At 32.9% G+C, this 17,442-nt stretch overlaps 1 protein-coding gene across 1 annotated transcript in view; it reads right to left on the bottom strand.

Moving 5' to 3' along the window:
* The window catches only part of LOC145327195 (uncharacterized), a 146,035-nt gene that overhangs the window by 6,670 nt on the left and 121,923 nt on the right, over positions 1–17,442 (bottom strand). Inside the window, exons 21-26 of the mRNA XM_080170772.1 lie at positions 6,904–6,998; positions 6,365–6,443; positions 5,720–5,819; positions 5,187–5,244; positions 4,893–4,935; positions 4,417–4,536 (exon numbers count right to left, since the gene is read on the bottom strand). Of these exons, the coding sequence (XP_080026898.1) occupies positions 4,417–4,536; positions 4,893–4,935; positions 5,187–5,244; positions 5,720–5,819; positions 6,365–6,443; positions 6,904–6,998 (495 nt within the window). The remainder of the gene's footprint in view (positions 1–4,416; positions 4,537–4,892; positions 4,936–5,186; positions 5,245–5,719; positions 5,820–6,364; positions 6,444–6,903; positions 6,999–17,442) is intronic.

Here is a 17,442-nt window from a genome sequence, read left to right on the forward strand (position 1 = left end):
CCATTGTTTGGCAAGCCCACAATTTAGTCCATTAATCAAAAAAGTTGAATATCCAAATAGGCTATCAAAATATTTTGACCATAAACCTGTCACTTTCTTTGGAAAAAGTAAGAATATTACTAGACCAAAAGTTATTGATAGCTCCCTACTTAATATTGAACATTTATATTCTACAGTAAAATTTTCTGTGTACAGCTTTATGGTTGATAATACAGAACCTCCAAATAAAAATGAATTAACTCTACTAATTAATAGGATTAACATTTTATCTTTGTATATTCAGGGGCTTGAAAAAACGATCTTAAAGCTACCCAATGACAAATTTTGTAAACATTTAATTAAAGTTTATAGTAATGAAATTGAAGAAAACTGTTCACTTTTTCCCAGTATTGAAACTTTTTTATCTTATAACACTAAGTTGGAACCGGACTTAATGTTAGAATGTTTATTAAATGAAATAAAAAATACATGTATATCATTTCAGTCATTTTATGTTAAAACAACAAAGGAGGAAAAAAATAATTTGTCTGATCAATTATCATATTTAAGAAGTATTGGTGATTTTAATTCTGTTAATTTTAAAGAAACTGAGGCAAAACTTTTGGAAATTGAACACAGGGAAAATCTAAGACTTTTGGAAAACACAAATTATTTTAACTTATTAAACCATGAGAAAAGCACTAGAAGCTTTTCTGAACTTTTGAAAAATAAGAACTCTCATGAATCTGTATCTTTGATTAAAGACTACTCAGGGAATATTATTCAAAATGATGATGAGAGACAAAATTTTATTGTTAATCACTTTAAACAACTTTTTAGCACGTCTGTTGAGCCAGAAATTTCTTTTGAAGAATTTTTTGAAAGAAATGAAAATGATCCAATTTTTGACCCTTTTAAATTATCGCAAGAAGATAAATTAAATCTTGAGTCACCTATTCAAATGTCTGAACTGGAAACCGTGCTTAAAAATGCTAATTTAAATGCTGCTGTTGGTTTAGATGGCATACCTATGGCGTCAATTAAACATTTTTGGGATTTAATTAAAGATACAATGTTACATGGTTTTAACTATATGGCTAATAAAGGGGAGTTAAGAGGTATGATGAATATAAGTAGAAGCAATTTGATTCCAAAGGGTGGAGATAAAGATCTTTCTAATATTAAAAATTGGCGTAGTATTGGCATACTTACATCTCCTTATAAACTATATAGTGGAGTTATAAATTTAAGATTAAAAACTGTTGTAGATTCCATAATACACAATGCTCAGAAAGCTTATTCCGATCAGTATTTTATACAAGAATGTTTAATAAATGTATATGAACTGCTTTCAAAATCAAACTCCACAAATTCTCCTTTAGCAAGTCTAATAATTGATTTTTCGAGGGCATTTGATACAATAGGAAATACCTACTTACAATCTGTATTGCATTTCTCTAATTTTGGTCCAAAATTTATTTTAATGGTATCTTCTACTTTTAAAAACCGAAAATCTTGTATCTTGACCGATTGCGGTTTAACACAAAATTTTGAAAATAAAATAGGTATTATTCAAGGAGACCTTCCATCTCCAAATTTATTTAAAATTGCAATAAACCCACTCGTTATAAAATTATGTCTAACAAACACTCTTAAAATTCCAAATTCAATTCCTTACAATTTTAACAGAGATGAAAATAAAGTAAATGTAGCAAGTGGTTTTGCAGACGATATGCAAAACTTCATGGAAGTAAAGTCAGAATCTCTCCAAAAATGTTATGATATTTTGACCAGCTTTGGAAAATTATCAAACCTTAAAGTTAACAACTCTAAGACTCAAATTATTATAACTGGTGGGTTACCTTCTTTAGATTTTATAAGAAAAGTTGAGGAACTGAATTTTGAAATTTCAGATAATTTCACAATTTTAGGTCTAAGCTTGCACAAATCTTTAAATGACACTAATTTAATTTGGGACAAAATATTGGCAAAAGTTGTAAAATTGCGCAATTTTTGGAATTTATTCAATCTTAGTATTCCTGGAAGGGTTTCTATTATAAAAACATATTTTTATTCACAATTATCATATCTAGGTTCAATTTTCGAACCAACAGACCAATTTTTAGCAGACTTTGAAAAGTGTGTTGTAGGCTTTCTAAAACAAGGGGGAAGGATTGCAAAGGATAGAATTTTTCTTGACTGTAGCAAGGGTGGGCTTGGCCTGCCTAACCCAAAAGAATTTCTCACTAGTCTTAAAGTTAGCATTTTTTTAAAAGGTCTTAAGGCAAATGATTCATGGGGTAAAGAATTGAGACAATATCTTGCAGATCCCGAAAACCCTTTATCTATACAAATTGATAAAATTATTCCAGAATCTAACCCAATTTTGTACAATCTAGTTAAAGCTTTTTTACGTTTTTGTGATTATTATTGGAAATTTAGTGGAAACATTCTCGCTGCCCAAGTTGTTAATAATCATTTATTCACGGATAATCAAGGAAATATGATCAATAACAACTTCTTCACAATAAACTCATGGTTAAGGTATGGTAATGGACTAAAAAATCTAACCTTAAGTAATTTTATCTCAAACTTTGGCAATGTTTTAAATTATGATGAATTTTGCAGGAAATCTTCCTGTTATGTAACCCCAAATGAATTTATAAGAATGAAACATAATCTAAGAGTATTTTTAAATAGGTGTAAAACAAAATTTTCTCAAAAATCTGTTTCAATATTGGTCTTTATTTCAAAGCCCAATTTGAGAGCAAAAGATTTTAGATACTTCTTAGATATATCCAAATCTATGTTAACTAATTGTCAACCCGTTAAAACTAGAAATACGTGGCTCAGTAATGAAATAGATATAAATAGAGAATCAAGGTTTATGTGCATGTGGCGATTATCCTATCTTCCCATGAACATAAGAGACTTTGCTTTTAAATTATGTAACAATCTTCTTCATTTTAATGCAAATTTATCAAAATTTAGTGACACTAGTCCAGCATGTACACAATGTACAATAGCTTTAAATCTTCCCACCCCTAGAGAAACTTCTTGTCATTTTTATCTTTATTGTTCATCAAATACAGAATTACTTTTAGAATATTTTAACACTTTTCTTTACCAATCTAATATAACATGGGTTGCCAATTATGTTCTCTTGGGAGCACCGTCTAATATACCATTCTATAAAGCTATAATAATCAATACAGAAATTATTATTTCAGCTTGGTTTCTTTTTGAATGTAGAAATAAGAAAATTAAACCTGTATTGTCAATGTTAAAAGAGTTTTTAAAGAATTTTAGAGCAATATTTATGCGTTTTCCTAAATATCAGAATGCGTATAATAAGTGGATAAGAGGATAAAAGGGTTAGTGTTATTACAGGGCCATTAAGAAAATCTGTTTGTTAGTTTTTGTATCTCTTTCTTAATATCTGTCAATATTTCTTTCAACTATGAATTTTTTCTAACTTAAACTTTCATTCTTTTTTTTTCAGTTTCTTAAGCTGACGGCTCAGGGTAAACAGATAATCAGGATAACCAAAAATCCTTGTGTTAATGAAAAAGATGCCATTGCCCTCACTTTGACTAGACGAGAAATTACCAGCACTCAACACATCTTCAAAGAAGACGGAACACATGAAAGAAACCAAATTTATTTTTTTATAGTAATTGTAAATAATTTCAATTTTATATTTTTAGTAATATTTTTGTGATTTTATGTTTATAAACTGATTAAAAACCAATAAAATACGTAATAATAATAATAAATTTATTTAAAAGAACGTGTCCTAACTTTTGTGATTTAAAAAAAAATAGCTAGTTCGTGTTCTTAGTTAGTAGTAGATGTAAAATGATCCATAGAATTTAGATAAGCAATCTTTTTTTTTGTAGACCTCTTATTATTGAAGTAATTTAAGTATTTTTTTTATTAAGTTGGTTTTAAGGTACTAAAACGCAACAAAAAAGAAAAAATGCCATTATGAAAAAATAGTAAGATCTTTAATTTGACACCTTACTTTTTGAATTCAGTTGAGTAATTATTGAACAAATCTATTTTGTTAAACCCCGGTGAATCAAACCTTTGAACTTTTTGGAATCGTCACGAATGGGTTAAAACCAAATCACAAAAGTTAGGACACGTTCTTTAAATAGATTACAGTTAACCTAACCTAACTTAACAATGACAAAACAAACATAACCTAACCCGTAGAAGTGTAATTGTATGTTTATCTTAGTATTTTATTACGCAGGTACCAAAAGTTTTATATTTACTATTTCTTTCTGGGTACTTTTATTGAATCTTAGCTTATTGTCTAACACTTCTACCAATAATTTTTTTTACAGAAGCGGTTATTTTGTTTATCATCATTGGGGATGTGTTTCAATTAACAGTCCATTGTCTTATCCCTTAAGATCCCTAATTTTGTACCTGGTATGTGTAATAAGAGTGAGTTCAGGTGTAGGTTGGATGGCGTTGGCTCCCAGGCCTCCATGAGCTCCAAGCAGGGCAGGTAGCAGAGGGTTGTACGTGGGCACTACTCGAGTAGCCCTAGGATAAAATTAAATTAAAGAAAGAAATAACGAATAAAAAAATTTAATCGAAGAATGACGTAATAGCTAGTAAGAAAAAGTCATGATAAATTTACACTGACATTTACACTAGGTAAAAGAATAGAGGGGGCATATGTAATAATAATAAGTCATATGTAACTCTACTAACTGGGTTTGAGGCTGTGCTGACTTTATACTGTGTCTTTGAATATCAGTCAATGGAGTTTGATATATAAATACAGCCAAGTCGCTATAGAAGAGCAGAAAGCAATTAGTATACGAAAAAGCTCCAACCACCAGGGCCAGATGATTGTCTAGTTTATACATCTGTACTTATACATTTATTACACTGACCTGTGAAGAGTTGGCGCCAAGGGAAGGAATGGAGAATTTGTAACTGCAACAAAAACATTTATATTCACAATTACAGAAGACATTGATGCATTCAAAACAAAAAATGTTTTAGATATTTTCATTCATTAATTTTTTTTTACAGTTTTAGACCTAAAGGATAATAAGGGAGGGAGGTGACATTGGGCTGATTATTACACTAGTCAAAAACGTCTTATTCGTTGGCTCAACAAAATTTCCCTCGTAAGAAAATAGCCCAATATAACCAAGGGTTAATAATGTGATTATTAATGATTCCTTGTCCGATACCAGGTTGCACCAGGGTTTGAACACTGTAATCTGTTGCTGTAAACACCTAAAAAAATTATACAAACATTATAAAAATTCAAATGCCTAAAAAAAATTATACAGCCATCAGTATCTAATCTTAGTATCTTACTTTCAAAATAACAGTCTAAAGTATCTCACTACCTCTGGAGAATTAAGTTAGTTCTGGTATCAGATACGATCTGGAGTATCTCACTACCTCTGAAGGTTACAGGTATAAGAATTACCTTAGTTCTGGTATCAGATACAGTCTGGAGTATCTCATTACCTCTGAAGGTTACAGGTATTAGAATTACCTTAGTTCTGGTATCAGATATAGGTTGGAGTATCTCACTACCTCTGAAGGTTACAGGTGTAAGAATTACCTTAGTTCTGGTATCAGATATAGTCTGGAGTATCTCACTACCTCTGGAGGTTACAGGTATAAGAATTACCTTAGTTCTGGTATCAGATACAGTCTGGAGTATCTCACTACCTCTGAAGGTTACAGGTATAAGAATTACCTTAGTTCTGGTATCAGATACAGTCTGGAGTATCTCACTACCTCTGAAGGTTACAGGTACAAGAACTGTGTCCACAGATGTTGTAGTTGTCACAAAAGATCTAAACAGACAAATTTTTGACATGATTTGAAATGTTCATTATTGATTTAATAGCCTTGCTAGTCTTACAAATTAGGGTGGGTCGATTTTGAACATTTTTATCTGAGACTTAAGCGGGAACCTGCACTCAATTTACATAAGTATAATACACCTCTGGGTAATTTAAAAATTATCTCAAGTTTACAAACGTACTGTTGGCGACCACACATACAATTGTATAGCTTTTTTGTAAATGGGAGTCAAAACTTTATTGAATCAGAACTATGGCTTCATGGTGCACCCTGAAAAGGCCTGGAGGAGTAGAATAAGGAACTTTTGTCCAATTGTTTAATTTGTAGATTTTCCTGAGATTTTCTTAGGCTAGAAACAAGATATTTTGAAAAGTTCCTGCTTAGGTCTCAGAAAAAAATGTCCAAAATCGACCCAACCTATTACAAATATTAAATTTGTTTTTGAAAATGCTCTGATAAAGTCAAAACTTCCATAAACTATTTAATTATATATAAATTAAATAACAAAAAATATGATAAAATATCCTCTACTTGCCTAGTATGTGTGATATAATTAGTTTGAGGTACTGTTGGCTGTGGGATACCTCCACCCAGAATATTACCTCCCAATAAACCTGAAAATAAACTTTCTATTAGTTTGATGTTAACAATTTTCCACAAATTAAGAATTCAATAATTTAAAGATATATTTTTGTCTTTCGTGTCTATCTTTTCAGGAACACTCTGCATATTTAAAAATTTTATGGACGAGGATTCATCTTATCCCTTTGGTTCAATAAAATTTGTATTGATTAATTCGCCAAAGATCTAGAGACGGGCCAATAAGCAGGCATTAATTTTAATATTTTTAAATTCATTTTTGGCGGACAATGATTTCTCAGCTCATAAAAAGTTTTAAACCAGCGAAAATGAATCGAATTCAAAGCCATACTTGAAAATAATTTTTTAATGTAAACCTAACCTAAAATAACCAAAAAAAAAGCCATTTTGAAAATACGACGAATCAGTTCTTAAGGGCCGTTGCCACGAAAGGGACTATATTTTTTAATGTAATGAAAGTAAAAAGTTGATCACCTAAAATTACAGTTTGGAGAAGGCTTCCTATCTGGGTGAGGTCTGGGGCAAGTGGACTTAAAACAGCCGGTTCAGCCTCGATTTCTTCAATATTCCTATAACAAACAAGGATGACAACATCCATAAAAGCGAAGCACTGAAACGGTAGGACAAACGGAAATTAACACTTGTATAGTGTCAGAACTGAATAATCATAATATAAATGTATGAGAGTCAAAGCAAAATTGTAGGAAATTTGTTGAAAAACTGCTTGATTCAGGATAATGTTTATGGACATCCTTATATTTTTAGGACTTGATTATAGAGTTGCTTCGCTTATAACATTATACTTTGTTGTCCCAGAAATCAATATACCAAAAATCAGATCAATCGGATGATTAGATCACATAAAAATTTGTTGTTAAAAAAGTTGGGTCGCCTCCGGGTTCCAGGGACAAATGCAGTCCTTTATCACAGAACCACAATCTCTCACCAGTGTCTCCTTTCCAGATCAGCGACGCACTAATCCCTGTTTTGTCAAATATATTCAACCTTAGAATGGTGATACTATTTTACACCGATCCTAAACCCAAATATATTTAAGGGACAATCTTTGCCTATAAGCCCTATTCCGAAAATGGCATTAGAATATTATTGATAACTTTATACTGTTATTTTATTCTAAGAATCCTTTTGTTCCTAGGTAGCTAACTCTGCCAACACTTTTGGACTGGAAGGATCTGTTGTGATTACTAGAGCCATGCGAACACAGCTACAACATTCCGTTCTGCTGCCTACAGCCCCGTGAGGCGTGAGATTCTTTGTTAGGTACCTTTGTCAGGTAAGAAAATCACTAGGTCTAGCTAAGAACCGATCTTCCAGAGTATTAACAAAGCAAAACTACCTTTAAGACGTGAACTTATTCAAAGTTCTAATCCGAAAATGTTAAATTGTCCGAATAGATAACGATCTCCAACTTTCCTATACTTCAGAAGCTGGGGGAGGATACAGTTGTTAGTATCGGCCGTCAGATAGCGTGCTATCATCAACCGTTGGTAGCCGAGCCACCACTGTACCTTCCCTGTGTTATTCCTATTTAGCCCCGTAGTGACTTGCGACTTGCTGGTACCTAGTACCGCGCTATAGGAGTTCTCTTCAGAAGAAAATTTGGAGATAACTATCCGTCCGGATACCTAAGCTTTTAGGCCCTAAGGAGGCCCTATTCTTAAATTTATCTCAATTGACCAACACCAAAATGATATTCTATAATTTATTTAACAAAGTATTATGAATTTATCTAACAAAACTTTTTACTTTTTAGGTGTGTTCCAAATGTAAAATCCTAAGTTTGAGCCGCCAAGACTCTCAAGAAAATTCCAAAGAAAGAGAAGGGAGTCTTCCCTTAAATTTTAGAAATTTCAAATAGAGTTTGTGTGATATATAAATTCCGTGAAACGACTGACTTTTTCTCTCTTCCAGGTTCACTTTTATAGGCCTGAGACCTATGCAAAAAGGAGAGACAAAAAGAATGACTTTTATTTTTGTGTTGATTTCATGTTTAATTAAAAATTGGCGACCTGATTTTTAAGATTTTGCATTTAATAGTGTGGGTATAATTCAACTAAATCTCAATATTCATTTCATAAATAAGATCACATTTTATTTTATTTTACATCAAGAATACATTAAACTATTGGTTTCGAATTAGTTTTTTCTAATAATGTTTTTTCAATGTCTTCTTTAATTTTTTCAGATTTTCATTCTTTTAAATTTAGTTTTTATCACGAAACCTCTAATTTTATGATTCTTGTGTTGTTTTACTAATTTTAATTTATATTGACAATATTTGCTAATAATTTTTTAGCTGTACTATGACCATTCTATTAAAAGGGTTATGTTCTCTAATATTATCTTTTAGGGTCTTCGTTTTATAGATCTTATTTCCCCATTTTAATAGATAGGTCTTTATACAAGCTTTTTTACTTAAAAGTTATATTAAATTGTTTTAAGTTTGTCTAATTTTGATAATATTTTTATAATCTTTTACTTTCGCTAGAATAAATGCATAATTTAAGGTATGGGTTGGCTTTTTCCCAGTAAAGCTACTCTACAAGTCATTCATAGAATCGGTTTAGGGGAAAAGGACGAACCATGCACCCCCCTCAGAAAGAAAAGCTCGATTATAACACGTTTCAAGAGGCTAAAGATGACCCGTGTTTCATACAGCCTTGGTTTTTGAGGTGTTTTAAATCATAGGATATCTTTCGTTTATTATTTTAATGATTTTTTTGTGTTTTTCGTACAAAGAAAAAATTTTTAAATACTATATTTACGATATTGTTAAAGTTCTTATTTTATAAACATAAAATGACCAAAAATACTTATACCGATGGCTAAATGTCGTCTTATCTCACATATTTCGCGAATGCCGCGTACACTCCAGAGTACGCCATATTGGATAACCATGCCGGTTTTAGTTTACTTTAAGGTGGCGTCACGCTGAAATTTCTTATTTTCTAAAAAGGGAAAAATACAGTGAAAAATCATCTTTTATAGGTTAAAAATATATAAAATGCATGTGTAAATGCATAATTTAAGGCTAGGTGATAATTTCAATATATTTTCCCTTCGAATTAGCCTTCGGTGATAAGTTTTTTCTTGTCGAATGAGGAATCAATTCTTCATTTTGATATTATTAAAAGTGATTCTTATTTTTCAGAATCTTCGATTACTTTCTGCCATCACATTTCCTTGATTATTTGTGCGAACTTATTTTTGTCAGGCATTATGTTAAACGAAGTTGCCATGGGGAGGTTATACTCGGTTTTGGCCGAGTATAACCTCACCATGCAACAGTTTAATGCCCTAAATATCTATACCGGCGGTAAGCTGGTAGAGATGTTAGGGCAGCCAGGCAGGGATAAGGAGGAGGACCGGTTGTTTCTTCAGGTAAATATACCTTTTTATTGTTCCGGCACTGATCCTTAATCCTGTTTTTTCTATGGAGACTTTTTTACTATAATAGATAATGTTTTATCAAATGAATATTTCAATTATAATAATGTATTCCCTTAATATTAATAATTTTATATTTATTAGAATCAGCTTCTGTTTTTGGTTTAGTTTTCTTCTTTTACTTGCTGATTTTAATAAACATAGAATGTTATTACATTAATTACAATATTACATTAATTACAATATTTCCGGTCATTATCGCTTAGTTTCAACGTAAATCATTTATATCAGTTTTCTTAAAGATTCTCTATTCCATAATTTAGAATTGTATAATATTTAGTCTCCCTATTGCGATAGATAAATATCTTTTTCGTACTAAATTTTATACGTATTTTTTAAAGAAACTTTTTTCATTTTCATAGTCATATAAAATTTCAAACATCCCTGTATTACGCTTATCGCATAACAGTTGTTTTGTGTTTGAATTTTATATTTTATTTGTTTTATTCTGTTTTAATTGTTCTTTTTTGATAAATAAATGATTTTCCTTTTTTCAGAATACGTTGTATCAGTTAGAGAAGGCCGGGCTTGACATGATCAGCCCGGCTGATCCAGTGTCCGGAGATGTCTTGATAGCCATTCTGACTCTTATCTCTCTGATGATCATCCTTCTTTCTGCGAAATTCCGTAAGTGCATAGTTTGTTTTATTCGATTTTGACCGATTTTTTAATATATTTTAACTTTACTACTTTATTTGCTGAAAGTAAAATACTCAAACAATTTAGCCTCTTTCATTTGTGTATTTTTCAGTCAGTTTACTATATTTTAAATTATTGGTCAAAGGAACCGTCTGATCAATGTCACCCCTTTCCATTTATATTATTTACATAAGAGCAGCTAGCAGTGACAGAAAGGTATCATTGATCAGATATTTCCTCGAATATATTACATATATTATCGTATTTTATTATTTAAGGCAACTTAGTTATAGAGTAGTTTCTCCCTTTTTTAACTTTAGATTTTTTACAGTTTTTTAGCCAGCATTAGCTTTTTCGTGTTATCTTAATTTAAAATTTTTTAAATTTTCCTTTTTTGCTTTGGATCTTGAGTAAAATAAGTTTAGTTTTGGATTTTGATTAAAAATTAATTTTGCTTGGGGTTTTTTTTTTGGGTTAAAATTTGTTTTGGGTTTTTTGAGTAAAAATAAAATCCTTTTTTGCGTTTTTGTTTCCAGTGGTAGATTTTCATTACATTTGGTTTCGTTGTCGTTTGGTGGTCCTTTTTGTTGGAATCTTCCTGATCTCACGTATTTTTGCCTTGTGGTATTCAGGATTATTGTGGAACATATTGAGTTTTTTGTCTATCATTTGTTGTTGGGCCGGGTCCAGTTGGTGTCTGTTGATGCGTTTTATAATTCTTATCATTCTGCTTAGAGTTTTCCTGTTTCCGGGTAGAAAAGCCATTGGTTCAATATCTATGTCGTACACGGGGGTTTTTAGAAACCAATCTATGATGAAACGCCCGTCTTGTCTGGCTTCTTTTTGCAAAAAGGTCCATTTATGATCCCCAACCACATTATATTGTCGTTTTAGTACTAGGACAACTTCTGACATTTTTCTGCAATCTTTGTAGCATCCTAAAAAGTTATGTGTACACAAGACCTTGTCTTGGTTAAAGTCTAGGTAGGGGATAGTGGTTGTCCTAAGATATTCTAGTTGTTCATGGTGTTTTTGGTTCCATAGTAGGACAGGATCTTCAACCTCTGCGGCTGTTACAGGTAGTTGGCTAACGCTGTCCATTGGGGTTGGTTGGTCCATTGTACTTTCCATGCTTGGCTGGTCGTCCTGTTGGGTTGGTTGATGGGCGCTAGCTAGATCATTGTCTATTTCAGCAAAAATGTCGTCTAACATTTCGTTATAGGCAGGGAGATCCTGGAAAGTGATGTTTAAGTCCATATCTATGGTTTCTTCCAGGCTTGGTGTTGATGGTTGTAGTGTATTCGCAGAATTTGCTGTGGCATCATTGCTGTCAATGCCAAGAACGCTTTTGACTATGGTTTTTCGATAGTAGTTTAGATCTTGGCCGCCAAAATTGAGTGGTTCTCCCCTGACCAAGGCAACCGCCGTTTTACAGACGAAAAGGCCACAGTCAGTTAGGTTTATTTGTTGTGGCGCATCGTTGACGATACTAACGGTTACAGGCGTGTTTAAGATTTTTTCTTCTACAAAAATGTTGTGTAGTTTTTGCAGGTTTTCAATAATACTTTTTCTATGATCTGCTAGGTCCCATTTGAGAAGCGAATCATAGTATTCTATAGTATTGTTTGATTTACAGACTATAACGAAAGCCCAGTGGTTCCCCCTTAGGTGAAGGGGAATTAGGACTATTTCTCGGTCTAACATGGTATTTAGTTGTCCGTCATATATTTGGTTTAGTTCCTCTCGGCTGTTACTTTTTAGAAATTCGCCAAAGTAGGTATGTAGGATAGCGACATTTTCAAGGTGACCCAGTTCCTCCATTAAAAAGGCAAACATTACTTCCCCTCCTAACCATTGATTAGGACACATAGTTAATATTTCAGACGTGGTAATTGGACGTCTGTGTTTTGGGGTATAAACGGTCTGATTCCTCTCAACCAATTGCATTAGTTCTCCGGATGGGAAATCTTTATGTTCAGCTGATAACATCAGCTTTCTTAAGGCTTCGGTTAGGACAGATTGGTATTGTTCCTCGGGATAAGTTTCATTTTGCCCAATATAATTATTTTCCCCTTCAATTGGAGCTGTCCTTCCTGAAAAATTATCAGCCATTGTCAATCCTCTCAATTGTCCACCTGAGCGTGGCTGGGATAGGCGGGAATGCCCTAACAAATACAGGTGGTAGAACCACCCTGAGCGGTGACGCTGTATTTGCGGGACTTTACAGCCGCGGCTAATAACTTCTCGTCTTTAGGAAATGCACACTCTGATTGTTTATTCTAAAAATATTTAAAAATCATTAAAAATTTGTTTATCCCTTTATCCCGGATTAATTTAGCCTTTTTTGATTAAGTATAGGAAAATTATTAATTAGTGATTGGGATGTATAAAGATTGTTTTAAAAGTTTAATTAAAAATGGAGAAATAAGCATTGGTTTTAGAGGTATCGGGTGGCAATTTTTCATGTTTGGCTTATTAAAATTATTTTGTAATGGAAAAACTGTAGTTTACCTTGAAAATTGTTCTTCTACCAAACTATTTTTATTTGAATTATGATCAATAAAGGTTAAGTATGATTTCAAACACATGTGTCCAGTCTCAAGTTTTAATTGTAACTGATTTAATTTGATTTTGAATTATTCTTTTATATTTTTTAGAACAATATGGAGGTTTTTTATATGTTTTTATAATTAAGCAAAATTAGATTTTGTGGCATGATAATGTTAAGATTTGAATGTCGTAGTTTTTTGCAAAGCAGTCATTTTCGTTTTAAATGTCTAGTTATTGTCTTTTGGTCCTTTTTGGAATTTTAATGGTTTTTTCGGTTATCCTGGTAATTTCTGGTACTGTGTGGCTGTTGTACAATTTTCCTAATTTGTCGGTCTAAAAATATGTGTATATATAGGTACCTAAAAATAAAATTAGTAATACGGCAATTGAATGTATGTTTTTTCTAGATAAACCTGGATTTTTAAGATTTTAGAGGGTTTTATTTATTTTGTTAGAGGAATTTTTTAATGTACACTGGTGGCCGACCCTTCAAACGGCTGGCCCCTGGAGGTTAACGAGCTCATATTCAGTATGTCTAATTTCTTGTTCTTTGCAACAACAACATTTTGCTAAATTTTTTGCGTCATTTTTTGTGCAAGGGAACCATCTGAATTCTCCTTCGTTACTAATGAAATAATTACTAAAACATGTAACAATGACTATGAGCACGTTAAAACCTCCAAAGGAAACCCAAACGAAAATTGCCCACCAGTGTTGCACTATAAAATCGTAAATTACCCCTAAGATATCATTGAAAGATCCGGTTTTTCCAAAATATTTGTTAATAATGTCCGGCGTCATAAGAAAGCTGGCGATAGGATTTCCTTCGTGTTGGTAAATTTCACAGGTAGTGTTGCAGGCATAAGTTAGGTCCTCTATTAATTCTGTGTGTGCGTCTGCTGAAAATGTAAAAGTATAATCGCAACTTTTCATTGTGTCCTTTATGCATTTGTTGTCCTCTACTCTTATATGTCTTCCTAAGCAATATACAGAGTGATGATGGATTAGTGTTTTGTCACAAAGGAGCTCTGGGGGAAAGGTAGATGAAAAAATCGTCCTTTCTCGCAAAGCCCATTGTGGCACACCACCAAACCACATCGATTTGTATTTGTATCCATAATGTTTATCAGTATTAAAGGCCCATAAATAATCATCATGGTACAACATGCTTACTATAGGTTTATCAGCAGCTACTAAATCCACGCATTCTCGTAGCAAGGTGGGATCAATCACTTTAGGTTGATCCCCCAATGGGATAATATTAATTAGATAATTTGATATTAGGTCTATTTCTTCCATGATACGGCGGTATATTCTTTGTCTCAAAGGTGTTTTGGTCCCTTTTAAGATGTCATAGATTTTTTGTATTCTGAGGCCTAAGTCAAATTCCTGTAACTTTAATGTTTTCCTAAAATTGATTTTGGAGTAGAGTGGTGTAAATCCACTATTTGGTATAGATTCTAGTGTATTCTGAATTTTTTCGCTATTTTGTGTTAATCCTGCTAAAATTTCAGTTAAAGTGTCATATTTTGTTTCCAATCTTATTAATCTTTGTCTAGTTTCAGGAGTTTGTACTAAGTTTTTTATCTTTTTAATTTCATCATAAGCTAGATTAATTTGAGACAGGACTTCTTCGGATGTTCTGAAGTCTGGATAATCAGATTCGTCATCACCTTCGCCACTGTCTCCTTTTTCAGATTGTTCTGACCTATCGTTATTATTTTGATCTCCATTATTATTATTTTGTCCTCCATTGTTATTATTTTGTCCTCCATTGTTATTATTTTGTCCTCCATTGTTATTATTTTGTCCTCCATTGTTATTATTTTGTCCTCCATTGTTATTATTTTGTCCTCCATTGTTATTATTTTGTCCTCCATTGTTATTTTCTTGGGATGATCCAGCATTGGCTGGAGGTTTTTCACTGTTTGTTGGAGGTGCTTCACTATTACCAGGAGGTGCGGCGTTCGATTCTGATTGTCCTCCATTGTTAGCTGGAGGTGCTTCGGAACTTGATCCGGCCGGTGTTGCAGGATTTTCAGAAGATGGAGGAGTTTCATTCTCCACTTTTGGTGCGTTGATTGGTAAATTATTGCCTTCAAGTATTTGCCGTTTTAGAATACGATTTTGCTTTTTTAAATCCCTATTTTTCCCCATAGTTTTCTTGAATAGGCCTCTAAGATAGCGGTTTTTTAATGTTTTTGATTTTAACATTGAGTCAATGGAGATTATATTATTTTGTAATGCGATTTTTTCAGCGACAAGTTTTAGTTCTTTGTTTTTTGCCACTGCTTTGTCATTTTGCAGAATTTTTTCCGTTTCAATCCCTTCATTGATGTATGAAGTAGCAGATTGAAGTTGTTCTTTTAAATCTGAAATCTCTCGTGACATTTTCTCCCTTATTTGTAAGATGTTTTTTCCATAGTCTTTTTGAGCCTTTTCTTTTTCTAGTGTTAGGTCTTTGATAGTTTTTTGGCAGTCTTCCAATTTATTTTCTAAAGAACCCCTTTTTATTTCTATTTCTTTTATTTCTTTATTTAACCAGTTTACCTTATCATCTTTAAACCTATCTTTTTGGAATATTAAGGTATCTAATTGATTTTGAACTGTAGTTTTTTCGTTAATGGCTTTATTTCTTTCTAATTCTAGTCTATTTATTTCTTTTTGCAAAGCAAATATATTTTGATTTAATTCTTGGAGATTCTTTTCTAGAGTATTTGTCCTTTTTTCGCAATTCTCTAACCTTATTGTTAGTAGTTCTTTATCGTTGTTAATCTGTTTGTTGTCTATTGTTAGTGATGTTACAGTACTTTTAAGTTCATTGAGACTTAAATCAGCACTTAATTTTTCAGCCGTTATTTGTTCGTATAATTCATTTAATTCTGCCCATCTTCCTTCCGCTGTGTCAGCTCTTGTTTTTTCAGCTGTTATTCTACTTTCTAGTGTTAATTTACTTCCAAATAAGGCATGATTTTGCGTTTCTAGGTCATCATACCTTCGACCTAAGTCCTGGTATGTTGTTGATAAATGTGCTAAGCTTGCTGAACAATCTCGTTGTAAATTTTCTAGCCTGGTTCTTTCCTGTGTTTCCAGTTTAATGATGTTTTCTAAATCTTCTATATGATCTTTTAACCTTGTTATTTCGCTATCTTTACTAGCTGCTTGATTAACAAGTTGTCCTAGATGTTGTCTTAGATCAAAAATAGTTTGTAGTATATTTACGTGGTTGGGATCATCACACTCTGTTAGATCCACCTCCATTATTTCCTCTGTCAGCCTATTTAGTGGTACACATCTTAGCCCCTTTCTATTATTTTCCTCTTTAGGTAAAGGTTTTATTGAAGCATTACTTTCCCCACTGACTTCCATTTGTGATTCGGGATTATTTTCGGGTTTTATTGGGTTAGGGTCATCATTGTCAACCTCCATTTCCGTGTTAAGATTGTTTTCTGGTTTTATATGATTGGTATTTGAGATGGAATCTTCCATGTCTCTGGATAGATAAGATTCTACGTCGGGTTTAACTAGGATGTCTTCAGGTTTTGTGGGTGGAGTGTGTTCAGGTAAGTGAGATTCTTCTGTTGCAGGAGAAGAATTTTCAGGTAAATGAGATTCTTCTGTCGCAGGAGAAGAGTTTTCAGGTAGATGAGATTCTTCTTTCACAGGTGGAGAATGACCAGGTAGAGGAGCTTCCCCGTTGGAGGCTGCATGGCTATGACCTTCCAGTGGTTCTTCAGGTTTGGGAGAAATCATAGGAGCTTCTGTTTTTGTTGTAGGATTAGTATTCGCTACTGTTGCTGAGCTCGATTTTTCCGTAGGGTTAGAGCTAGTTTCAGTAGTTGGAGGGGTTTCCGTTTTTGTTGTAGGGTCTGTACTTGCTTCTGTTGCTGTGCTCGATTTTTCCGTAGGGTTAGAGCTAGCCTCAGTAGTTGGAGGGGTTTCCGTTGATGGGGTAGATTCAGATTGTGTTGAAGGTAGCGTTGGAGGAGGTGATGGAGGTAAAGATTCAGATGTTGGTTCTACTGTTGAGGGTGATGAAGGGGGTTGTTCATCCCCTAGTTCATCTAGTTCACTTTCGTGAATTTCATCGCTATCGCTTTCAGAGTCGGAGCTCGAATTCATCTGAGCGTCAGAGTCTGTGTCAGGATTATAATTTGGGTCGTCATAATCATTATAGTTATAATTGAGTCCTCCTAAGTCCATGTTTTGACCCCCGTTGTCTTGACTGTCACTATTTGTATTTATATTATTTGAGGTAGAAGGGCCAGCTGAATTAGCACCAGGTAATGGAAGATTATTTGAATCCAAAAAGTTGATTAAACCAGAAGTTGAATCGCTGACATATCTGCGAAACAC

Source organism: Acartia tonsa, chromosome 8, assembly GCF_053477335.1.
Source record: "Acartia tonsa isolate MP-2025a chromosome 8, ASM5347733v1, whole genome shotgun sequence".
NCBI lineage: Eukaryota > Metazoa > Arthropoda > Copepoda > Calanoida > Acartiidae > Acartia > Acartia tonsa.